The following is a 26,890-nucleotide window of genomic DNA, read 5'->3' as shown; positions in this document are numbered from 1 at the left end:
ATCCTTAAGGTTAGTTGATCAGCTAGATGGATAATTGGTTTAGTGGTTAGTTTAATGTGTTGAGCTGCTTGTGGATAGATGGATGGATGGTTGCATGGATGGTTGGATGGATGGGTGGGGCTTGGTTTACTGATTTGTTGTTGATCATTTTGTGTAAATGTTGATTGATTGGAGGGGTTGCTGGTTGTTAAAAGGTTGTTTTGTTTGTTGACCAGTTGGGATGTTTTTTTTCACTGTAAAATCTCTTCTAGGGCTATTCGACTCTCACCTGCAGTATGGGAGATGATGGCAGACCTGGATGGAACAGGGCTTTGCCTAGTTGTCAAGGTAACACAAACTAATGCACAGAGTGGAATAAAGTGCTCAGCAAACAGAGCATAAACCTCTCTTAATACAACAAATAATTATGTGTATCTGATTGTGTGTGTTCCTATTTTAGCTCCCTGTGGCAGTCGATCTACAGGATCAGAAGGGACTGTTTTATCTCCCAATTTTCCCAGGAACTATACATCTGGACAGACCTGTGTCTACTCTATATCTGTGCCAAGAGAGTTTGGTAAGTCCATACATGCTGTCTGCAGAATTAAATTATGTACCTGCAGGAATCCATTCTGTGTGATACAGTGTTAATATGGAATTGTGAATATTAAGGGAATCCATTATTTATACTTAAAAAGATTTAATGTGCAAGTTTACAACTCTGAAGTGTAGGTGAAGTAACTACAAAAAGGAATGAAAAACTGTGGTCATACGTTTCTTTGACATTCTGTGACATTAAAACTTTCAGAGATATTATAGATGATCAAAAGACGGTCATTGGCCATTTATTTTTGATTCCAGGTCAGGGTTTTATTATTCAAGTGACATTTAAAGATGAGCCTGTTTTTATCTTTTAACATTTCAACATTGGTCCTTAAGTCAGGCATAAATGACAAATCATAAAGAAGTGAATAATGTAGAGGATTCTTCACGTTAGGGTTTGAATATGTTCATAAAAAGGAAGTGTCTCCTTTTATACTTTCTTACACGCATGTAGAACCTCTTTCTCTTTAAAGGTTTGAATGTTCAATAAGTATTATACTATAAATAAATGATTATACTGTAGTCTATTACATTGTCTGACAGAATATTTGATTCCAGTATATCCTACCCATGTTAATAATGCTTCTCCAAACATGTGTAGGGGTTTAATTTACAATCAAAATTTGTGTGAAGAAGCATTTTAATGTCACAGCAAGAAGGTTCCTGGAATCCCTGTCGGATAGGGCCTCTCTGTGTCAAGTTTCCATTTTCTCCCTATTCATGTTCTCTCCCCCCCCCCTGTGACCCCGAATTAGAAAGCGGCAAAGATAATGGATTGATGGATGGATGTCTCTTGTTGTCAAGTAAATTGAATTCATGATACGCAGTCTCGTTATTTGTTATTATTTTATAGCGCACAAATTTGCATTGTCTTTCTTATATCTCTACATCAGTTATTGACTATTTGAAATAATGGCTTTAATAACAGTAAGTATTATATAAATATTGTAGTGGTGGATATGATTTCCAATCATGCCCTGTGGTGTAATGAATAAATAAGAGTTCTCCCTGAGGCGTTGATGGTTGCTGTCTCATTATATTTGCATAGAAGCTTTTGCAGTTTTATCTCATTGTAGGGATTTTGACTGAGAGGAGCTACAGTATCATTTGGTCTGCCTACATATTGAATATGACAAGCAGTGACAGCCTCTTTGAACCTTAGACTGTTGTGTTACCTTTCAGTTGTGTTCTACCATTACCAGAATCTTCTGAACTGCTTTCATTCTCAAAATACAATAATAAATAAATAATGATCTTACGGCAAACGAAGCTTAAAGACTCAATGTTGAGGTTTCAAAAGTTTTATTATCAGAGGAGTTGAAATCAAACCACAGGACTGGCTGTGAAATGCTTCTTGACATTACAGCATTCATACGAATGGTTCCCTCAGTCTTAAGTCCGCCAGGTGTGAAAACACTTGGTGTTTTTCCCCCCTTGTGGAGACGCCATACCTCCTGTTTTCTGAGGACATGGATGAGGACACCCTCTCAGTCTGCTCTTCAGGAGGCATGGCAGCTCTGCAGGGATCACTGCCCAGGTTTTCTCCATCTGACGTCAAGAGCTGAGGAATCTTTTAAATAAACAGTGAAAAATTCTCAGCGGACTGATCAGACATGTTAAGACCCTGTACAAGTGAACAGATCTATCAGGCGTATGTGACTGCAGCTCAGAGGGATTCTACTACCAACAAGCCATGTGGTGAGCACAGCAAGGGGCAACACTGCTGTGATCATGTATCTCTGTGTATTCATTTGTTTGGCCTGTTTGTGCTTGCTATGTATTTATGTTGTTCTTTGGTATTTTCAGTATGTGAAAGGGAAATCCACTGTGATAAATGAAAGAGCGTAAGCCATTCTCTGTGTGTGATAATGCTTAATGAATCTGGCCGTTAACGATGGCGAAAGTGTGTCTTCCTGCCTGGAATCCGAGCTGTCTTGAAGCAGTGTCAGCTTTGAACTCCACCCCTGCTCTGTGGTGTGTCAATACCATAGTGAGGAATGATGGAAACCATAATCACTCTGATTTCCTTAAAATCCATACACGGTGGGAGCTTTTAAGTATTTCTGCTGACAGGCAGAATCCTGTCATTCTTTACGACTGCTCAGCAGCATGCCCTTAAACACATCCTCGTGTACAACGATGACACGGCTCTAAGTATTAGAGGGTAGATTCATCAACCCTGCAGAGCTCAACTCTTTCTTGATGATTTGGTATTACTGTCTGATTCCCTTTCACACCTGGAGACACAACTGGAAATCTTTTTTTTTTTTTCTGTTCTGCACACCTTTTCATTTCTTTAACTGGAAGCAAGGTTTAACCTGGAAGCAGGCTGGTTTTTATTGTAAGTCAGATTAAATCTTTTAGCTAAATTCAAATCATGCTTTAAAAGAACTCCAGAGAAAGACAGCCTTGTACAAAATGACCAATGACCTTCTTATAGTTGAATATCCTTGGCAATGCTCACATTTAATCCTTAACACCTAAGCCGTCTGGGCCAGAAAGAGAGGTGGGGGAGAAATGTGGAGCTGGTGTGTGTGTGTGTGTGTGTGTGTGTGTGTGTGTGTGTGTGTGTGTGTGTGTGTGTGTGTGTGTGTGTGTGTGTGTGTGTGTGTGTGTGTGTGTGTGTGTGTGTGTGTGTGTGTGTGTGCGTGCGTGCGTGCGTGCGTGCGTGCGTGTGTGTGTTTGTGTTTGTACTCAGGGCTTCATTGAAGCTGAAATAAATTTGATTTATCCTAAAGGACATTTTTTCCATGTGCTGAAAACACATTTATTTTAAACAACTACAGATTAGTAGCTTAAGGCAATTTATGATTTATTTGAAGAAACCGTGATCAACAAAGACAGAGAGAATTGTGCTAGATTTTGCGAATACAGCGCCTCTGTCCTCCAGGGGACCTGTCCATGCTACCTGCCGCCACGGCTGCACTGTAAAAATCCTGGTCAACAAAGGAATCTCCGGTTATTTTATTGGAGGCTTGAGCTACATTCCTGGACACAGCAGCAGACTTTACGCTTCCAACATACTAAAACACTCTTGTAACACTGCGGAGAAAACACAGACAAACTTGTTCTAATGACATGTGTTGACAAAGTGAGTGAGATTTGTCAGCAGCAGCATTTCACACTAGCTGATAACACCTCTGCAACCTGCAACCTGGCCAACTCATGAACATGTAGGTTAGACTGAAGACAAGGTGGTGTTTTGACCTGACATGTGCTGATATGTACTTTTGTGCCAGTAGTTGGTTTCAAATAGAAGATGACACCACACCTTAATGTTGATTTCACAGGTTAAAATTTAATCTAGGAAGGTCAGGCACTGACAGTGTCATGGAATAATAATTTGCTACTATTCATGTTTGGTTAACTCATCTCTTTTATTTCACTTTTTTTCCCTGTTTTGTCTCCAGTACTCTTCGGTCAGTTCGTGTTGTTCCAGACATCTCTTAATGATGTGGTGGAAATCTACGATGGACCTACACAACAAAACACACTGCTGTCTTCTCTGTCGGGGTCCCACTCAGGTAGGAATAGATGGATGGATATATGGCTTGATATATGGAAAGATGAATGAACCATTGGTATCTCTTTCTTTTTGTTCTTATCTCTCTTTAAATCTGTCTTCCTCTCTCTAGGCGAGTCTCTTCCTTTGAGTTCTGGAAACCAGATCACAGTCAAGTTTAACACAGTCGGACCAGAAACTGCTAAGGGATTCCACTTTGTCTACCAAGGTCAGCCAAGCACAACTAGCCAGAAAAATGATTGAAATTCTCATTATTGTTTTAGTAGCAGTAATAGCAGTTTAAAGGTTTGCAGAAGCTGCTTTCTTACTGCTCATAAACCTTGGCTTTCTTTGTCTCTGGGGTATATTGGGCTATTGCTGTATTTTTTATATATTGCCATTTTACATAATTCCACACTAACATTATGGAATGTTATATATCTTCATACATATGCTAAACTCACAGAGACATGGAAGCTGTTTTCCAATCATGTCTTGCTCAAGACAGACAGCAATAATTGTACATGTGGTATTTTATGTATAGTCACATTCTCTGATTGGTTTTGACATCTGTCTTTGTCCTGCAGCTGTGCCAAGGACCAGCTCCACCCAGTGTAGTTCAGTCCCCGAGCCACGCTTTGGGAAGCGTCTTGGTAATGACTTTGCAGTTGGCTCCATGGTGCAGTTTGAGTGCAACCCTGGTTATGTCCTACACGGATCTACTGCCATACGGTGTGAGAGTGTTCCAGACAACCTGGCCCAGTGGAACGACACGCTGCCTACATGCATAGGTAAATACTACAGTTCGGTAAAACCATAGTGTGCTATAAGTCATGCAATTGAATGACTATCCTCTTTGTAAAATAAAATCCGGATAGCTATTCATTGACCTGGATTTTACCTTGCCCAAGTTTTGACTCAGGCTTCAGGCGCTTTGGCCCTCTCCTCTCCAGTGTGAGAGACGGCTTAAAAGACTTTGTCTTTCTCTGTTACTTTCAAAATGTTGCTATGACCTCAGTTTTCCTCTCTTTTCTGCTCTCTCTCCTCATACAGTTCCCTGCGGGGGAGTGCTGACCGCTCGTCGTGGGACCATCCTGTCGCCTGGGTATCCAGAGCCCTACGACAACAACCAGAACTGTGTGTGGAAGGTCTCTGTGCCGGAAGGGGCTGGAATACAGGTAGAACCTGTCACGCTAGCTTTCTGGCTGACCTATGTATCATTGGCTTATAAGCTGAGCAGACAGGATGTCAAGGAAGATAAGATATTATTAGAAGGGTGAATGGATGGATGGTTTGTGAGAGACGGACCATTCAGAGATAACTAGATAGGATCTAATCGTGAGAGATCATGTCTGATTGCATGTAAGCTAAACCTCTCTCACGGACAAATACAAAGGCAAAGATGACTCTGACACCATATAGAATGAATTACAAATATGAGACAGACACCTCTCAGCATTTCTTTTCTTTTTTGGCATTATAAGACTCATATTCCTTTTTATATTATTTTGACAGTGTGATTGATTATTTTCACTGTTCCACAGACCATGGACACACTGTGTTTTGTATTTTCCTTTTTTCACTTTTTTGTTTGCTGAATGAGCAAATTTAGAGTCCATTGTACAAATACAACCAAATGACAACATAAGTGCTTTTATTGAATACAATGAAACAGTAGCTAACAAGAACAAATCCTTTCTCCTCATTTCTTTTTATCTCTCTCTGCAGATACAAGTTGTGAGTTTCGCCACTGAGCATAACTGGGACTCTTTGGATTTCTACGACGGTGCTGACAACCACGCACCGCGACTGGGAAGCTACTCTGGTAAAAAAACAAACCATTATTTTAGCTTATTGAAAATGTAACTCAAAACACAAAGGTATGGACTTTTTATACTAATGACAGTTTTATCATAACAGATAGTTATTTTAAAAAATGAATTATGAAATAACACTCTTAGTTTTAAATCATATTACAGTAGCAGTTATTGTTGAAGTAAGACATTGTAACTCAAAAGACACTTTTAGAGAACATAAAACACAACATTAAAGTCTAAACTGCCTGTCACAGCGCCATCTGCTGGTTATATCTAAGGTAGAAGAATTTAGTGAGAAACCAAACATTCACTCTACATAGCAAAACAAAGGAGAGCTGTGTTATCGTCTGACATGATCACAGCAAATACAGCTTGACAGTTTAATGCATAAAGTTAGAAAAACATTGCATACTGTCATGGTGTATTGGGGCATACAAGATGCTGACCTTGTGAGTCTCTGCTAAGAGTGCAGTTAGAGCCAGTCTGACTCCCCTCTGAGTCTCCCAGCAGGGGTTGAGACACACAAAGTCTTACACCTGCTTGTTAGTCTGCAATTCCTCGAAAGAAATAGATGTCCCATAGCTTACTGATCCTCTTAAACTCTATGAATGTTTTCTGATCAACCCAGGAGACGATGAATCAGAGTCATTCTTTCCAAAACAATCTGATTATTTCCAATTCTAAATTCTCCCACATGTTTATTCACAGTATCACCAGCTGAATGCGAAAAGCAAGAAAATCCAGCCTAAGTTAATTAAACTATGTTTGATATTTACAACTGATTACCAACAATAAAGCCTTACAACGTAAAAAACAACGACTTCTGCTCTGGTTAAAATAATTGAACACAAACAAGAAGCACACATGTTGCTTCAATATGCTAATCATCATGTTTAACAATATAGCTCTTAAATACTTAGATAATGCATGAAAGCCAAAACTGAAAACTAAAGTGTGAATATTAATATTCTGACTCTATCTTATGTTCTATCTCTAAATAATAAAGGCACAATAAAAGCCCAAAGATGCATACAACCGTTGTGTTGTTTTTAAAATAAACTGCACACTAAAATAAACCCCAAGAAGAAGGTTGCACATTAGTGTACCATGAGTCTGATTGCTCCCTGCAGTTTACAGTATGGATAATTTTAGAGTCCCTGCCTCTTGCGCCAGCCACTAAAAACGTGCTCAGTTGAGGTGAAGCATCTCTGTGGATACATTCACTGTTGTATTTCAACGAGCTGTTAAAGGAGGGAGTTAACTCATTCTACTATGAGGGAAGCAAAGCCATCTGATTATCTGCTTGTTATGCTGAGTAATTTATGGAAGGGCTTGACATTTTTATGACTAGCTGGGTAAGAGATTCAATTGGTGGCAATGAAATTATCATGACAGGAACTCTACTCCCATATAAAAAGTTATTAATGAATAAATACATGCAGGGAGGTAATTGAACTTTTTACAGGTTCATTACAACTATTAATTAGTACTGTCATACATCCTAGATTGTTATGGTGAAATCCATGCAATAGTCATTCATCATCATCATTCATCATGTATTATTAAGGAAAAATAATTTATTATTTTCCGTTACGATAATGAATGAGATTTTCTCTGGATTGTGAAAGACACCAGCAGGGGGGCGGCAGACTGTTCAGAAATGTGCTAATGAATTCCCCTCACAACAGGCAACCGATAACATCAGCTGGCCTAGTTCACTGTTGATTCAGAGGTTGCTCTGTAACTTTGATGAGTTTTGACTGCCACTGAACAAAAGAAAACATGCAAATGGTAACACGCCTTTGCTCACAGCTCTCTGCCTCTGCGCAAGTAGGAAATCTCCACAGGTGGCCACTATCAGAGTTTTACCACTGTTGCCATTTTAAAGGAAGAATGTGGGACATTTTACACATAAATACATCAGAATCTGTGTGTCTCTGAGTCATGACTGTCTACAATGAGTGAGAAGCACGAGTCTTGCCAGCTGTACTGTTGTCGGAGCTGTGTTTACATCATGTTTACATGGACGGTACAGCCTTGCGTATCAAGCTGTTATAATCAAGGACGAGAGAAAATGTCATGTAAGTGTCTTTAGATCACAGTCATTCCGTGTCAATTTATATGCAATGTGAAGCTATGAGTTAACCAAAGTGTGCTAACATTAGCCTGCTAACACAATAATGCAGGCCACAGGCGATTGCAGCTCGAGCAGAGAACAATTTGGTCTGCCGCTTGCGCTTAATGGCGCTTAATAATGGTGCGTTCTAATTGATAACTCCTTATAGAATATCGGAGGTGTCGCCAAACAGCGGTTTGTTTTGGTTACATGCTGGTGCTCCAGGACGACATCTACTGGATAAAAAAGTTGCACATTCTTCCTTTAAATAAGACAACGACACATGCACATTGATAAGGAAGTTAGAGTGGGTTAATATTTCTTTACATTAAGTTGAATTATCTTTTATGTTATTGTGAAGGACCCTGAAATGATTACACTGGTTTGCTTCAGTACCTTATTTTTCATTTGTACTTTGCCTCTCCAAGCTAAGTAGGCCAAGTGAACATTTTAAAAGGGACTTCAAATAAAACAGATGTCTCATATAAAAGTAATTCTCCTTTTCCTCCTCTGAGAACAGATTACTAAGAAAAGTAAAATTATAGGTTTTTGGAGGCCTTTGTTGTTCCCTTCCCTGTCAGATTACTGAGAACGTTGCTTTCAAGGCTCCGTTTAAAGAATAAAGACATTTGATAGTGCTTCTCTGATGCTCTCTGCCTCTCTCATTGTATTCAGGCACCACCATTCCTCCTCTACTGAATAGTACATCCAACAACCTCCATCTCAGCTTCAGCTCTGATATCAGTGTCTCTGCTGCTGGTTTTCACCTGGAATACACAGGTAACATATTTTCCTTTATGCTGCTTTAACTTTTGCATTTTTGTTCAAACACAATATGTGGACTGAAACATCATTTCACATCTCTTCTCAGCTATTGGCCTTGAGTCTTGTCCAGAGCCTCAGACACCGAGCTATGGAATAAGACAAGGAGACAGATTTATGGTTGGAGATGTCGTACAGTTTTCATGTGAACAAGGATACTCTCTTCAGGTAAAAAACGAACAACATTTGTGTGGGTTATTACTCATTGACTTACCACTAAGAACAATAGTTTTTTAATGCAATCCCACTGCCAGATGGGTATGTGAAATTATTAAAGGCTGTTCAGCTTTCCGAGTGTGCTGCCATTCACTCCTTCTCCCTGGCTGCTCAAATCAAGAACTTTTTAAACTGTGAATCAGAAGGAACCCACACTCTTGGGTGGTTTTTCTCAGCTTTTACTAAACATACTACGCTGGTGTGGTTTATTTCAGCGCATGCATTATTTATGTCTCTGATGTGGTCTGCCCAATTTCTGTGCAGTATAAAAGTCAAACAGAGGTTTGCTTCTTTATGCTTAATACACAGATTTTGATTATTGCAGCTCTACAGCACTGATGCAGATGCCAACAGCTGTTACTGCAAAGCATGAATATTATTGTAGAGTACATAAATTATTTATAATAACTAAATGAATTAATATTTGTTGCCAACTGTAATATAACACTACCTTGTGGTTTCTCTTACTTTTCAGGGCAATGCCCATATCACCTGCATGCCTGGGCCTGTCAGAAGGTGGAACTACCCTGTTCCTTTATGTCTTGGTAGGTGTTCTACTGCAGTGTGCACACACACACACACACACACTCACTCACTCACTCACTCACTCACACATATACAAATATACACACATACACACACAGAGAGAGGCAATCTAGCCTGAATACATCGAGATTCATGCAAAACTTCAGTGCTGCAGAAATGATGCAACTCGTCTACACTGCCTATCCTGACTCACTGAAAAAACAAGCTGTTTGATCAATTTACTTCTCTGTGATGAGCTGATTATTTAGTATGCTGTGCAGAATATGATTAAGCTTTTACACTGATGCAAAGCTCCGACAGACTCTGTCATAAACATACACGCTGTGCCAAATCATCAGCATGCACTGAGGCAAAAGGGAAACAAGCCTTGGACACACATCTACATGCACAACGGTGATTTATTCAAGAAGGGCATTTATTAAAGATTCAGAATATTAATGTTTTATTCAATGTGACACAAAATGTCAGGTTGGAGATACTCAAGTGTCCAACCAGAGGAAGTGTATAAAAAAAACAGAGGGACTGTGTGTCTCCTCTCAATGCAGAACCCTGTCTTACTTTTTTGCCTTTCTGTGTAATACGTGTGCATTGTGTGTGTGTGTTTCCAGCTCAGTGTGGTGGGTCCATGACAGATGTAAGTGGAGTGATTCTCAGTCCTGGTTACCCCGGCAACTACCCCAGTGGATTAGACTGCACATGGACAGTCAACTTACCTGTCGGCTTTGGTAAGATACACTGTCAACTTTTAACTTGTGTTTTAAACAGTGTGTGTTTGGTTCTTTTTTAATTTTCCCTGTAACATGTTCTCTCTGTCTCCATCTTCATGTAGTAGTGCATCGAAACTGTATTGGCTGCCTTTAGCCATGTAGTTCATGAGTGGCTGCGTCTAACTTTTATCACCAGCCTCTCTGTTACTGAAGCTTTGCTAATTGCTGTAAAAGACAAAGACTATGTATTTTTCTCAGGTATCCATCTCCAGTTTCTGAATTTCTCCACCGAAGCGATCCACGATTACCTAGAGATCCGCAGTGGAACGCTGGAGACAGGCTCGGTCATTGACCGGTTCAGCGGCCCAGTCATCCCCAAGCCTCTGTTCAGCACCACGCACCAGACCAGCTTCTTCTTCCACAGTGACTATTCACAAAACAAACCAGGGTTCCACATCACATATCAAGGTAAACGTTGTTCCTAAAAAGTGTCTTTCCTCACATTGTGTGCAGACGGATCATTTTCTAAGCAAAAACACGAGAAGATTGTGCTTCATTTTGAAAGAAACTGTTGCCTTTTTAATAAATTGATCAGTACATTTCAACTTTCTCATAACTGTGTATACATGCAACTGGAGCAACTCACATCAAAATCATTTACATGCAGGAAACAATTTCAAAAGTTCTTTGACCTGAAAAAGACTTTCAAAAATATAATGAAAAGTCTTTAATTTGAGATAAATGTCAGAAATAAGATTCATGTTATATGCATTCACTATAAATATTTTGAGCAGTCTCATATTCAATGTGAAAAACCTAAACTTGACAAAGTTAATTCCATTAATGTGCAAATTACAGCAGCAGATGAATAATAGCATTTATCTCATGACTGCCAAAGCATTTTAAAACAGGATTATAAATGCTTTGTAAGTTAGTCCTTCTCAGTCACGTGTCTGTCTTTATTCATGCAAACCCTTGACTCCTTTAACTTTGGCTGTGAAATTCACTGTGACTGCAAGGATAAATACTGTAGCAGACAGATTAATGTTTGTTTATGACACCGTTTTCAAAAGGTTTGCAATCTTAATTGTGACCTAAAGGTTATTTTACTACACTTTATTTTATTTTAATCAGAGTTTCATATCATCAGTTATTTTGCAATATGTCTGCAGTTTGCTACAGGTCTTCATCTTAACAAACCACAGGACTTATTTCTATAAATGACAAAGGATCACAAACTGTACAGCTTGTCCAAGCCATTTCTAAGCTACTGCAGTCCCATATTGTTTCTAGCATTTACCTTCACAAAGCTGGATCATTGTCTCTCTAGCCTACCAGCTCCAGAGTTGCCCCGATCCAAGGCCTTTTCGAAACGGCATCGTGATTGGCACAGACTTCAGCGTTGGGATGACAGTGTCGTTTGAATGTCTGGCTGGTTATTCTCTGATCGGGGATGCTTCACTCACATGTTTACATGGAATCAGCAGGAACTGGAACCACCCGCTGCCAAGATGTGAAGGTAATACAGATAGTCATCACTGTACATATGACCATGTCAGAGGGAGTGTTTCTGTTTGACTGCATGGTGTTTCAGTCTTCAGTCTACAACTAGACATGAAATGTCCTTGTGCTTTATTGTGAAGGGAATAGAAACTGTGTAATCCCTTTTATTACCCTTGTCTCTGCTAATATTGTACATCTTGATTTCTTTGACAAAGAACACTCAAGATTATGTGGGACTTGCAACATGGGATTATCATGTACCCAGAGCCCAACATTAAGTATACATGTACCCTCGTAACTGCACCAGGAGTTTGTTTAGAGACCATGTATTCCCCTGGTTAACACAAAGACACCCACACTTGTAGAAGCTTTTAATAGCTTTTCAACTCTGATAACACTACTGTTGGGAATGTTGGCAATTGTGTAATGTAACAAATTCATGTTTACATTTTCCTTCCTTCCTGCAAGCATAATATTATTCTGGGTATTTCTTCCAAAGTAAAACCAGTTGATATTAATTGTTGCTCTGCAAGCTTAGTTGAGAAAAACATAAACAGCAATTACAAGCATATGCAACTAGTGAGTCAACACAAACACTCCTCTGTATATCAAACGAAATGGGAGAAGCATAATTAAACTGGAAAGAAAGAGTATACAATAAAACTGTAGGAAAGAGAAGAAGTGTCAGGCAGGTTGTTATTGTGCATTCCCAGCTGTGAAATGATCATCATTAAAGATACAATTCCACCTTTATGACAAGTAGCTGCACAGTAATCTAATTAATTTTCTCTATTTTATAGCCTAGACTTTCCTGCACAAACACTCATTCAAGGACCCTTTATTTAGGGAATCAAAGTTAATATCTCAGCGTTATCATGCTGAGCTGTTGCAATTTTCCACCAATGATCAGAAACAAAAACAATCCAAAGGAACACCTGTGTTACAAATCTAAATAAAATGTTGTTATTACCATTTATTCAAGGTCTTAAGTAGTTATCCAGTGGTTATTATATGAGCCATAGAGATGTCATCAAGACAATTACATTTACTAAAACGACTACAAAGGTAGCACGAGTTAGCTGGAAATGAATGAAGAGTTATTCTGTAATTCTTCTGTCTCACAGCTCTCTGCGGTGGCAACATCACATCATTAAATGGAACCATTTACTCTCCCGGTCACCCTGAGGAGTACCCCAACTTCCAGGACTGTGTGTGGAGTGTTCGAGTGCCTCCTGGACATGGGATATATATCAATTTTACTGTACTGAGCACTGAGCCCATATATGACTACATTACCGTCTGGTAGGTGATTTCTCAGTTGTTTTTTATCTGATGAACACATCTTTAATCTCCATTACTGACATTGCTCATCCTCGTTAGGTACTACTTATTACTGATTATTTTCCTGCTTCATCACAGCTTTTTTTTAATTTTTTAACTAAGTAACCATTTCATTTTTACCACCTATTCTACTTCTGCCACACACACACTTTCTCCCTCAAACAAAGGTGTCATGTTTGTTAACATCTTTCCAAAACTGGCCACTAATTGGCTAAATTCCAGCAAGGGTTACTATGACGACAGACATCTCTGCTTGAATATAAAACTGCTCTGACATAATTTCCTTCTTGTCATGTTTTAGCTAGCTGTCTTAACCCATAAGTCTCTCTCTCTCTTCTTCCCGGTGTTCCTCATGCTGTCTCACAGACTCACTCTTTGTGTGTGTGTGTGTGTGTGTGTGTGTGTGTGTGTGTGTGTGTGTTATATATAAGCCGTCTTTTTCCCCTTTCCTGCCTAGCCTTGACTTCTCTCTTCAGTATTCTTTTCCAGCAGAGCAGCCATTGGCAACAGCAGACGTTTTGTCAATGCAGGTGTTCAAATGGCGCTTTGACACCATGTTATATATTTTTCTGCAGGTACTAGGTGGCAGCAGACACATAAATAGACTGTACATTTGTTTTTCTATGGCTGACATGTTGCTGCCCCTACTCTATAGCTGAGCCTGTTTACCAATAAATAGATGTCAGGGTGCATCATCAAAAGTTTAGATACATCACCTGGCACACAGACATGGAATAAACAATGGTAGGGTAAGACATGATAGGCTGCAGATAGATTGCCTCTGCAAATCATTTTTGGAGGAACACAGAAGTACCAATGGCATGACTCTTATTTCTGTTTGCCTCTCTTGATGTAAGGACTATCAACCTTTCAAATTTCAAGGCTAATATTTTTCAAAACTCTCATAAAAGGCCGAAAGGGCTTTTATTATACTGAACACCTTGCAATCTCTCAGGAAAGCCTTCCAAAAACAATCCCCCCCCCCCCTTTTTTAGACAAGTACCAGTATGACAGAAAATAAAGCGTGAAACAACAACGTCTATACATTACTTGGATAGTCTCCTTTCATGATTGAAAGACAGGTACACATGAGAACAGAACATTATTGGCCTCATTCTCTACCAGAATGAACGATCCAATCAAGCGACCCAAGGTCAGTTACGATAACTTCATTTCTACTCCTCAAAACTCCATTTAAGTCTATTATCCCTTTGGGAAAACTTTACCGCAGAGGTTTCTAATTTAGATGCAAATAAAAGCTTAAAGGTTCGCTGCCAAATGTACCACTTAATGTCTGGAGACCAATTCCTCCAGTCTTTAGAAATCAGCATTAAACACCAATCCAGTCTTTAGAAATCAGCATTAAACACCAATTGGAATATTCAGGTACGAGTGGCTACAAACTCTGTTTACCTATTTTCTGTTTTTTCAGCCACTCAGCCAAGATCATAAAAAAACATACAGAGATAACTTTATCACTCCATCACTTATTTTGCTATAAGTATTTTCTATCTACACAATCAATTACAAGATAACACTACTGCATGTATCTTCAAAGTAAAGAGATTTAATGTAAGAAAACACAACAATACTGAGAAAAGTCCAGGATGATGCTGCCAGATTGCCTGTTTTTGTCCAACCACTGAAACAACCAAAAAACAAAAGAATCATCATACACACAATAGAAAAATAAAAGGAAAAAGCAACTCACCAGAGACTGTTGATTATTTATGAAGTAAATTAGAAAAACATCAGTTATCAACTGTTATTGAATCATTTTCAATTGTTCATTTATTTTTATTTTCAAATTGTTTTAGATAAATGTGAAAAGGTATAGGTTTAGGTATCTGAACACATTTGACATTAGAGTACTGATTCTCTTTAACTGTATTTAAAACCATTTTGGGTGCCGCTAATGTTATCAAAAGCAACCTCTTCTTTATTTCATCCTTTGGGATATGGATTGTGTAGCGTCTAGATGTCTCCAGATTAAAGACGTAGCTCTCATCTGCCATATGCAGCCCACCATCCCCTCACAAACACCACAACACTGTGGAGTCTGCGTTTGCCCTCTGCCGATTTGTGAATTCCATGAAATTGGTCTCACTGCGTGTTCCTGACCCTGCCATCAGTAAGAAAAGTGAACCAAAAAAGAAAATGCTGAACTCACACAAAGCAAAGACAGCAAACGCCTCACACACAATCTGAGTCACACAGCTGCAAAGTTAGTTTCCTGTAGAGAGCACAGTGTCAGTGGCAGAGGTGTGATTTGCACAGCGATCTCCTCAGTCCAGATCCTGCTGGCCTGACAGTCAGTTAGTCTGCTAATTGGTCTCATACGGAGAGGCTTAGTGCAGGATTCCAGCCGTAGAATTATCATATACTGTATGTCACAGATGTTACCTTGTGTTGTGCTATACCCTGTACACGCTGCAGAGGCATGTGGTGCGGAGGAGGCTCCAGCCTCCAGATCAGCTCCGTTCTGCTCTGCTTATTTAGCTTCTCTCTTTCTCTCTGGATTACTGTCTGTCTCAGGATTACTACAACACATTTTTATAGATAATATGATATAATGCAATGCAATAATAAAGCAATAATAGTTCATACTTGCATTATAATTTGAATAGTTGTTATAGCTAATATTAGGCATATTTTTACTTTAATTATTGGCATTGGTCCGTCTTTGTTTCTGTCTGTCCGGCCCTCCCTCCGTCTCTCTGTCCATTTGTTTCTCTGTCTCTTTCCGTCTCTGTCTTTTCCTCTCTGTCTACCAATGACTCCGGTTCTGCTCGAGGTTTCTGCCTGTTAAAAGAAAGTAGACCTTTCACTGTTGCTCAAGTGCTTGCTCGTTTGTGGATTCAAGTTGGGTCTCTTTAAATGCTATTATAAAGAGTACATTGAAAATGTGATGAGATATTTGATGACATTTTGTTGTAATTCTGCATTTCATGACTAAAAAGTCATTAATGAGGCTTTAGCTCAGTAAGAGGGGTAGGTATACAGAGATATAGTCATAGAACCGTTGGTCACCGGTTATAGTTATTCTATTTACATCTTTGTCTACTTTTCACTCAAACTGCTGCACAGCCATTTGCTAAGAGAGCTATGAAAAAGTTATACTTTCTCCTGTATCTGAAAGCCTTAAGTATCTTGCTTTTGTTGCCCTAATGTGCTCATTAATGTTAGCGACTGTTAGCAGTAATCAGCAGCGTGAAGCAATGAATGAATCGACTGATGACTGTGAACCTCTCATTGTGAATCAAGAGACGAGGATGATTCCTTACATAACCTGACAGGTATAATTGGCCTCATCCAAAAACACTTAACAGCAGGAAATAATCATTCCATTTAACTTCATGATAATTATTTTTAATCTCTGATAATGAGTCAGCTATTGGTCGCTTCCACTCTGACAGCTGGTGGCTCTGGCGTTAAAGATGAAATATGTGTGACTTTGCACAGAGGCGCTGACCTGCCAGATGACAGACAACGTCCTGTCTGCCTTCGGTGGAAATTGTTTAACTTTTCATGAATGCCAGGCTGCTATTAGTGGCAAATCTAAAGCCAAGTCCACAACAGGATTCCCATTTGTTATTCTTATGATCTGACGACAGTTCAATCAATATTTATGAACTAGAGCATCCCAAAGCAAGAAGAGGAGAGCCAGGGCTTTAAAGTGTGTCGTTGTCAAGAGACAGAAAGGAAGCACTCTTTTGTAAGCGACTTTGTGAAGGTTTTCTAAGTGAGCTTCCTGACATTCTTCTTAAGATTGTTTTGAGATGGAAGATGAACCCATAGCCATGCACAATCATTCTGGGCACTTTGTCACACAATGTCTGACTCCATTTGCAGTCAATGGAGCAGCTCCTCGTTTTGTCCCATAAATATCATCAAGTCTCTTCTATCTTTGTTTCTTGCCTCAGAGAAACCATTTCCTGATCACAAATAGCCATTTAACTGACAGAGATGACTGCAATAACTTATTCAAATTATGTTTTAGGATAACTGTTCTCCGGCATTGTTCTATATTGAAAGACCAAGTGCATTGGTTCACGGTTCTTTAGTCTGTAAGTACCCCCTTTGTAACACAAGCTTTCTTTATGTTTGGTTTATTTTTTTTTCCTCCAGGGATGGTCCGGACCAATCATCTCCTCAGATCGGCCAGTTCAGCGGCAACACGGCGTTAGAGTCGGTCTACTCGACCTCCAACATCATCCTCATCAAGTTCCACTCTGACTTCTCTGGAGCCGGATTCTTTGTCTTAAGCTACCATGGTAAGAGAGCAACAACATTTTCAGTATCATAGCAAAGCCAGTGCTTATTTTAAAAAAATGGCTCATCAACTGTCTTCTCTTCAGTTGGCTTTGTTGTGTTGAGTTTAAGTGGTAAAGCCATTATGCTATCATTAGTTGTATCTGCAGTGAAGACATCGATCTGTTTGTTGTCTTAGACCCTTTTCAACCTTTCCCTCATTACATCCCACGCAGACCTGCTGCCTCTGTCTCTACCTGACTCATGAAGTTTAAGACTTCCTGCAGAACTTTTCTTTAACAAAGCCTTCCACAGTAATGATGCAACAGTCTATTGATAGCCGTCACATTACAAATTAAGTGTTTTTTTATTCTTTTTAGAGCTTCTGAACATTCACATTTTGTCAACATTTTATATATGTAGACATTCTTATTAGAGGTCACATATTATACTCCTTTCAACCAGTTTAAATAAGACTCAGAAGTCCCAAAATATTTCTCTGAAGTTTCTTGCTAAAACAACGATCTGATCCTGTATTAAAGCATGCCTATAAACCCCTCTATTTCAGCTCTAACAGAACAGACTGTTTCTGTGTCTGCAGCTTTAAATGAAAGTGAGCTGTGTTCGACCACACCCCCCTCTAGAAGGGCTTGGGTAGCTTGGATTTTCTTGCACCATGCCCATTAGTTAACGGCGAGAAGGCAGACTCAGAGGACAGAACAAACACCTAGCTGTGGGAGTGTCACCAACCTGGGAGAGGGCTTACTGCCCTTTGTGATGTCATGAAGGGAAAATCTTCTATCTGCCTATTTGAGCACACATTTTATGACACTGAGAAGTGGAGCAGGCAAAAGATAGAGAGGATGGACTTATCTCATAATTGGGGGGTTTGTAGACAGACTAGAGACACATATTAGTGTTAGAAAAACATGATGAAGTGTATTTAGCATAAAACGTGACCTTCGAGTTATTGTTTATTAAAGTTGTCAGCCTTAAAAATGAGTCATTCAGTACTAACACAAACTCTGAGATGTCACTTTGCCATTTTTGTCAGCTCTGACTTTCTTTGTTATGTAAAAGATTTGACCACTTTAGTTTAGAGTGCTTTATCATAAATATGTTCATGATCTGCCGCAGTAAAGCTCATGATCTATTGATTTTAGTGATTCATGTGAGATATGCTGATGGTCAGTGACAAGTTAACATTATACAAATGTCATATTGTATGTGATTGTTGCACTTGTTGGAAGGAATATTACTTTTGTTGGTTTGTTTGACACAGTAGACACTAACAGTTTATCTGACAAAGATCTGTACGACCAAACACTTTGACTTTTTATCAGAGTTTGTTTCTCCATCACTTCCTAGAAGATGCACAACAAAGTAAGTTAAGATGCTGGAAGATACAGAAGTACCTTATAGTTACCACATCTCTACTTGTGTTGTCTGTCATAAGTTGCTTTGGTTACAAGGACTAAAGCAACACTGAAAAGTAATTTTTTCTTTGACAAAAACAACTTTCACTGAACAAACAGGTTTAAAAATAGACAGCACTGATAACACATAATGTAGAGGTACAGTGATTTGTTCAAGTGGCAGGGATATGCAGCTGATCGTGTTTATTGTCCTGTTAGAAGGTGATCCCTTCTGTGGTGACAACCTAAACTCAGTTATTTAAAATAATGGCTCACAAAAATTGACATACTGTCCAAATAATAATCTGATCTCTTTTTTGAAAGACAACTTTGAACAGAATTCCTTCACTTGTATTTTTTGGAGAGCAAAAAACATCTTCATGTAGGCAGTTAACATGTATAAGAAACCTTCATAATGTTATAGAACTGGGGAAATGATCTTGTGGCTATAACGAATACTTTCTAACATTAGAATATACATGAATGCACCTTGACTTACCTTTTAGTTAGCATGTATACATCTGGTGCTCTGCTTACAGCACATATGTCTCACATGCCAATACCACAGCTATCTTTTTATATTCTCCATGGCAAATGTCATTCGTTAATATCTTTTTGTTTAACTTGAACCAAAGGAGAAAAAATAAAATAGTTTCAAATGACGCACACTCATGTGCTGTTGAAGGCAGCATAATGCATCAAACCAAAAAGGTCTCATTTTGCCTATGCAAGGTTTATCCACCCGACAGTGCAGACATGCGGCTTATACTCCTCATCATCATCAGCATTAAGTTTCTGAAAGTTGCCTTTTTTATGAAGTTTTAATTTGACAGAATGGCTTCTAATGAGTCTCAGTATATGTACTTTCTTTACCCTTCAAAACACAGTTGTCATTTCTTGTCTAAATCCCCCCCACCTACCTCTCTCTCCCTCTCTTTCTCACACATACACACAAGCATAAACACATTTATATCAACCGCCCTCGCCCACATAAATCACATATTTGCTTCTCCTTAAAACTTTCTGTTCAGTGCTCTTTAGTGAAAACATGTCAAGTTGTTTTTTTGGAGCCAGCATCCCTCTTTTTTTTTCAGGCAGATGTCATGTTGCTAATGAATTTCTGTTGGCAGGTTTTAACTGTCAGCTGTCGCACACACACAGGAGCAGAACCATCTGATGGATTCAAGTTTATTTTCAATTTCTGCTTTATTGAAGGAGATAGAGCCGAGAGTGACAGGGGGAGCTGGATGAGAGGGATAGTGGATGGCATGTACTTCAGTGGTTGTTAGCATTATTTTGTCATTTTTGTTTGAAAAGATAGCATATAGGTGATAAATACAGTAAGAATGTGCTTTTATTTGCCCAGGGTCTTGTCACAATGATGGACAAAGGTTGAGCATTTCTTCTCCTGTGACGCAACAGAAAATTCAGAATGTCACAGAGACATCTGCTGAAGTGCAGCTTCGGCTGTAAATGCCAAAAGAAGCCCAAAGGAAGCTTCACTCCACTGTTTGGGGACGTTGATTTACGTCACTCTCATTTTATATGTTTATCTCTGGGTCAAAAATGCCAAAATCCCATACAGAGATGTGAATCACACACAGTTGGATAATGTTGTCATGGATGTGAGACTAAGGAAGCAGATGTGACATGAATGTGAGAGAAGCAATGAAAAAAGGTCTCAGAGCTTAGAGAGATCAATGTCTGCTCGCACTGAACCTCTCCTCTCACGCACAGTAGCAAAGACACAGCTGCTACATCTGCACACACATATAACCCAAACACACACGCACACGCACACACACACAGACACACACACACACACACACACACACACACACACACACACACACACACACACACACACACACACACACACACACACACACACACACAGACCACAGGGCTTTGATATGCATGAGAGCAGCAGATACTATTGGCAGGTCTCATTTTCATAGTCAATTTCATCCTGACTTACAGCCCTCAGCTTTCCTCCCTCTCTCTCTCTTATTCCTCCGCATCTCCCTGTCTCTCTCCCCCTCTCGCTCTCTCTCTCTCTCTGTTAGTGAGTGATCTATGGTCATGCAGTAATATCGATTACAGCCTTCAGCTCAGTAGCTCTGAAGTCGGTTCTCTTTTATGATTTAAGGCAGTGCTGTATCTGTGTAACCGGCTCTGCTGACCTGACCATATGAACTTAAAAAAAGTGAAGTTAAGCTGAAACAACCAAGACTAAATAAAATCAGATTGTGTCACGCTAGTTGGTTTTCTCAACATTTACCTTCACAACTCGAGTGGGCAGTTGATGCAGACACAGACAAGTGGAAGATTACACATCAGTGGAGTTAGATCAACATGATTCCTATAATATTCACTCCAAAAAAAATAGTGGTTTTCAGTTTTCAACGGCCACATTTCCCCTTACACACCCTTATATAATGGTCCTCTCTTTGTCCTCTCTCCTCTGCTGTGTCTCTTCTCCTAGCCTACCAATTAAGGGTCTGCCAGCCTCCTCCAGAGGTGCCCAACACTGACATGCTGATGGAGGACGGCGAGCTAGAGATAGGTGAGTTGTCTGTCTGCCTGCAGTGCACCCAGATGTGTCAATTTGATGAAGGAGGCAAATGGGGACTTTCCATTTCCTCACATTTAATCTCCTCCATTAAAAACACATATCACTTTTAAATACATCTTACTCATTTAATTTTAATAGCAAAGACATGCTTGCAACATTAAATGTTAACTCACTTAAAGGGATAGTTTGGTATTTTTGAAGTGGGGTTGTATGAGGTTCTTATCAATAGTTAGTGAATTAGCCACAGGAGAGGCCGGTCAGCGTGGCCTCTTTATTGAGAGAGCGGCCATTGTGCAGACAGGGAAGCTAGAAACAAACCACTTTGTTTTAGAACTACGTCATCACACCACATATGTGTTGCTCCGCCTGCAGCAAACTGATCAGCTGTTTGGGTCTATAGTGGAACAAGTCAACATGAATTTTGCTGAGTAGACTGATAATTATGTTGTGCATTTTGATAGGCTATTATTGTATCACAGTTGAGATCATTTAAACAAACACATGTTTGAAGATTATCCGTCTAACACAGCATGGTTATGGCTATTGTTACGCCCCACCATAAGACGGTCCTATGGGGCTAACAACAAACCACACATTGACCTATTAAAAGACAGTAAATACCTTAACAAAAGTCAAAACAAAGGGATTTATTACAATTACTTAAACTTAATGATAACAAAGATTAAATTAGAAAATAGTTTAATAAAACACAACAGACAATCCCTGACTGAGAGGCACAGCAGTCCCAACTCCAAATGCCTCCTCAAAAATGCCTCTTCAAAATGCCTCCTTTCCTGCAGCCACCACTGGCCTTTTAAGCACTGAGGCCAGGTGTACCTCCTTGTGCAATTAGTGGCTTCACCTGGGCTGGAGACAACAGGAAGTGGAGAAGGAACACACAGCATAGGAAAACACACAGCCGTAACAGTATAAAGTTTGTAATTCTAGGTTCTTTCAACACATATCATATACTTTTAAAGAAATTAATAATGTTTTCTTCTCACTGTTCATCCAGGCGACATCATCAGATACAGATGCCATCCTGGATTCTCATTGGTTGGCAGTGAGATTCTAACATGTCGCCTGGGAGAGAGACTTCAGATGGATGCATTACCCCCAACATGCCAAGGTGTGTGTTTGGCAATTCCAAAGTATTTTCAATAATTGTTGTTCACATGATTTGAATGAACCCTATATTTTATACTCATACAACTTAACTTTGTCCATTACTTTATTTCTCTTCCATAGTCCAATGTCCTGCACATGATGTCCGATATGACTCATCCGGTGTCATCCTGAGCCCCGGCTGGCCCGAGAGTTACCCCAACCTCCAGATGTGTTCATGGAGCATTACAGTAGAGAAGGGATACAACGTCACCATCACCTTTGAAAGTTTCCACACTGAGAAAGAGTTTGACGTTTTGGAAATATTTGATGGTAAAACACACACAAAATCATATTCTGACTTACAGTGTAATACGATTAAAAGGGTTGAAACTTGATCATGAAAAACAACATTGGAAATCTGGACACACAGTCAGATCAACAAATACAAACAAAATATGAAGAAGTGTACGAATGTAGAACTAGTTCAAAAGTACTACCCCCTTGTTTGTTGGCTGTGTCGACATCTCTACCTTTTGCTCCAACTTCGTCTTTATTTCTCTCAGGTTCGACACCCAACAGTCCAGCTCTGGCAACGCTGAGCGGCGACCTCCCGACACCCTTTAACCTCACAACCTCTGGTCATCAGTTCCTGGTTCGCTGGTCTTCAGACCACGGCACAAACAAGAAGGGCTTCAAGATTCGTTATGTTGGTGAGTACCAAAGTATGTATCCCAACTTTATATTACTACTACCTTATATTACCATAATGCATGTAAAACAGGTAGACAGAGGAGGACAGAAGGAAAATAAAGTTTTAGTTGACTTTAGCTTACATTAGACCTCACTTCTGTCTGTCTCCTTAACAGTTTACTGAAGTGCATTATGGGTTTGTCTTAACTTTTTTCATTGAAGAACATCTTCATGTGCACAGATGCCGTTTTACAGCAATCTTCACATTTAGACCGTAATACACCTGGGCCTGCTAAGAATAATCTTTGAATGTTGGGCATTAAGCACCTTCACTTGTGTAATGAGGCTTACAAGCTTTTTCAAGGGCATTTTTTGACAGTTAAGGGGGGGAGGAGACAGTTTCACTTGTTTAGATTGCCTTTCCACTCCACACCATCTAGTCAGGAGGCTGCTTCTTTAACCTTTAAAACACTACTGCTCTGTATGATGAATTATACGTTGAATAATAACAGGGAAAAGCCTCGCAGGACTCTGACACTCAGTAACCTTCTCTGTAAGCTGTGATTAATGTGAACATTTGCAAGGATTGTTAAACATATGTTGTAAGCCTACTAATATTCAAGGTTCAACTTCATTAATTTTTTTTTTCTACTTGCACAGTCAGGCCACTATAAAGCAACATAATCCTGCCACTACTTCAGGAACCAAAATATGCTCTAGCTTTTACTTATGAAGAATATATTAAAATGATCTTTTTAGGACCAACTACCTTGTTTAGATTAAAAAAACAAAAACATTGTCCCTATTACAAGATTTTTTGGTATTTTATTGTGAAAATGCTCTTGTTTCATTGAACTTCCCCCTTCAAATCAATCAATCTCAGAAATATTAAAGAGTAAAGATTGATTGAGATATTCCTCTGGCTGCTTGGCCTATGTGTTGGTCCAGTGTTATCAGCCCTTTCCTGGCCATCGACTTTAATCTTTTACTAGCTGTGTCAGAGGACTTATATTAGAAATCCCCGAGAAACTGTGCAAAACATTACAGGCTGCTTCTGTATTTTCAACACACAAAAAAAGAAGTGAAAAACTCCCTCACTTACCCGTAAGCTTAAAAAACTGACCACACAGATGATACTGGGCCAGTGGCGGACCACAGGGACGCATAAAACAGACTCATCACTAATGCATAAGGCCAGTGAATAACTTATTTTTGGGTCCTTGTCAAAATGTAGAGTCACTGACCAGGCAACTTTCCCGAGGTGACTTCCAACTGGACTCAAGCCTGGTCTTTATCTGCTATCACCGAGGAACAAAATATAAATGCGACTGGTGATCTGTCATATGAGACTGGTATGGTATGTGTAGCTAGCAGATAAAGGCCCATTGTAAAAAATATATATATATCTAATACAATAGATGCAAAGCCTACAGCATGCCAATCATTAATAATGAACACACAAACATAGACAAAACTCAATTTGTTGCCAAGTTGTTGGCCTTTACAGCAGGAATCCCTCTTGTGTTCTAGCAGCTGCCCACTATTGTCTGGAGTAATGGATTAGTGTTTTTTGATGAACAAATATTATGTAATTGTGTCCAGTAATGTCTGACATTTTCATAACTCGATTCAGTGTTCGATCCAAACGCTGTGCCAGCAGAGACTTTTATTTTATTTCACTGAGCAGTAAACAGCATGTCACAAAGCTTGTAATTGGATGAAAGGTATAATCATCTGTACTGATGTGCATCTTAACATTTCTGATGAAAGACTTGTTCTTCATCTTAGTCTGAAGTGATGTCCAACAATGGCATTGGGTTGATGGCGTTCTTTATTACTTAAGTATAGCAATAGCAATGTTTAAAACTACATAATCCAGGATTATAATGGTCAGAGGGAAATAGATATACTTTCATTTTAATGGTAAATGTTGGCTGGGCCCCTTTTTGTGTCATAAATACTGCAATGATAAATATTGACTGGAGGAAATGATCACTAAAGCTTCAATATGATGAGTGTAATGTCATTAACACTTAAACTTTGCATGTAAAACTTTAATAACAATATTTGTATTGTAGCAGATAAAATACTGTTTATCTGCATGAGACATACATTGAGACAGTCTTGCAGAATAATATTGTAAACAAGTACAGTATCAATATAGAAAAATATTAAAGCTATGATCTTGCCGGTTTCTGACATTATTTGCCTTCTTGGTTATTTCTTTTCAGCTTGATTTCATTTTCTGGTTGCTGTTTTATTGACAGTGAACCATCCACTGTGATGTTGTTTTAGAACTCTGTTTTATTTATTTTGTTTCCTCCACTTTAGCGCTGTACTGCTCAACACCAGACTCCCCGCTCCACGGCTCTATCTCCTCGCAGAGCGGCGGCCACGTTAACAGCGTGGTGCGCTGGGCCTGTGATCGTGGCTACCGCCTCATAGGCAATGCCACAGCAACGTGCCGCCGCTCACCACTCGGCTACCACTCATGGGACTCTCCTGTACCTGCGTGTCAAGGTGTGTTTATTAGGCTGTGTTTGAGAAAGTTAATGATTAGCTGTCGTGGCTAATGTGGCTAACACTGATTTAGGTAAAAGTTCAAACCGAAATTAAAGGTAATCTAATCTAATCTGTTCCTCCCCTTAAAAGCCCAAATTATTATTTGTTCTCCAGAGTAGACCTACTCCAAATTTACTGCATAAAATGCCAAAAGTATTGTTTATATGACGGTAAGGAAATGTGAATGATAAAAAAAGAGTTCTATTATTTTCACATTAGTGCCTTTTCTTTCGCTATCTTTGTCCTTTTATGTGTATTTCCCGAAGACTCTACAATGTGCTTTTAAGATTGGATGAAGTTTGTATGTCGTACCCTCTAATGTCTTATTACATTCATCAAAAGAACCAAGCAAGGCTCAGCATATAGCTGCTATTGATAGAAAGTCAAATGAAGGATGTATAGCAGATTGTCGACACTGTGTAATTACACGGTGCGGTGCTCTACAATCCGGTCTGTTTAAAACCCACTGTGGACTGTTCAGCAGGATATTTTGTTAGAACTAATTGGAACTTGAGATCAAGCATCTCTTGACAATATGTATTCGGTTTGATAGCTTCATTGAAGAAAATATTGAAGTGTTGTTGACAAATATACTATACCCTCTGTGGATTTGAATCCCCAGAAACATTTCAAACAAAGTAAACATCAGACCTGCCTACCTGCCAGACACAAGCCTGCATTAGGGGCTTTTCCATGGGCGTCTGTTTGCATGTTGTCTTCTTAACCAGAGTGTATCTGTCCTCCCTTAGCTGTCTCATGCGGGGCACCCAAGGCTCCTATAAACGGCGGCGTTTTAACAGCTGACTACTCTGTCGGAACGAGAGTTTCCTATTTTTGTAACGATGGGTACAGACTGTCCAGCAAGGAACTGACGTCAGCCATCTGTCAGCCCGATGGAACGTGGAGCAACCACAACAAGATACCCCGATGTTCTGGTTAGTAACACATTCAGTAAATGTCAGATCAACTTAGACACACTTAACCACAAGTGTAAACACACTGTGAATGTAAATACAAGCCTCCACTGCGACTTAAATCCTGTCATTTCTTAAGAAACATATTCATCTCCTTCTGACCAAGAAATACTGTATGGACTTGTTTGTAAGCAACATATTATTACATCTATGAGTGGCAGGCG

The 26,890-nt window shown here is 39.4% G+C and overlaps 1 protein-coding gene across 1 annotated transcript in view; it reads left to right on the top strand.

Annotated features, from left to right (window-relative positions):
• Positions 1 to 26,890, top strand: part of csmd3b (CUB and Sushi multiple domains 3b) — a 115,442-nt gene that overhangs the window by 54,293 nt on the left and 34,259 nt on the right. The window contains exons 26-46 of the mRNA XM_061060306.1: positions 252 to 327; positions 440 to 556; positions 3,993 to 4,106; positions 4,218 to 4,313; positions 4,672 to 4,875; positions 5,138 to 5,262; positions 5,813 to 5,909; positions 8,693 to 8,797; positions 8,889 to 9,007; positions 9,531 to 9,600; positions 10,210 to 10,326; positions 10,567 to 10,776; positions 11,639 to 11,827; positions 12,936 to 13,113; positions 17,281 to 17,426; positions 21,304 to 21,384; positions 22,409 to 22,522; positions 22,642 to 22,830; positions 23,064 to 23,210; positions 25,522 to 25,710; positions 26,502 to 26,687. Coding sequence (XP_060916289.1) covers positions 252 to 327; positions 440 to 556; positions 3,993 to 4,106; positions 4,218 to 4,313; positions 4,672 to 4,875; positions 5,138 to 5,262; positions 5,813 to 5,909; positions 8,693 to 8,797; positions 8,889 to 9,007; positions 9,531 to 9,600; positions 10,210 to 10,326; positions 10,567 to 10,776; positions 11,639 to 11,827; positions 12,936 to 13,113; positions 17,281 to 17,426; positions 21,304 to 21,384; positions 22,409 to 22,522; positions 22,642 to 22,830; positions 23,064 to 23,210; positions 25,522 to 25,710; positions 26,502 to 26,687 — 2,869 coding nt within the window. The remainder of the gene's footprint in view (positions 1 to 251; positions 328 to 439; positions 557 to 3,992; positions 4,107 to 4,217; positions 4,314 to 4,671; positions 4,876 to 5,137; positions 5,263 to 5,812; positions 5,910 to 8,692; positions 8,798 to 8,888; positions 9,008 to 9,530; positions 9,601 to 10,209; positions 10,327 to 10,566; positions 10,777 to 11,638; positions 11,828 to 12,935; positions 13,114 to 17,280; positions 17,427 to 21,303; positions 21,385 to 22,408; positions 22,523 to 22,641; positions 22,831 to 23,063; positions 23,211 to 25,521; positions 25,711 to 26,501; positions 26,688 to 26,890) is intronic.

This window comes from Labrus mixtus, chromosome 16 (assembly GCF_963584025.1).
Source record: "Labrus mixtus chromosome 16, fLabMix1.1, whole genome shotgun sequence".
In the NCBI taxonomy this organism is placed as follows: domain Eukaryota; kingdom Metazoa; phylum Chordata; class Actinopteri; order Labriformes; family Labridae; genus Labrus; species Labrus mixtus.
This window is presented reverse-complemented; position numbering and strand designations above follow the sequence as displayed.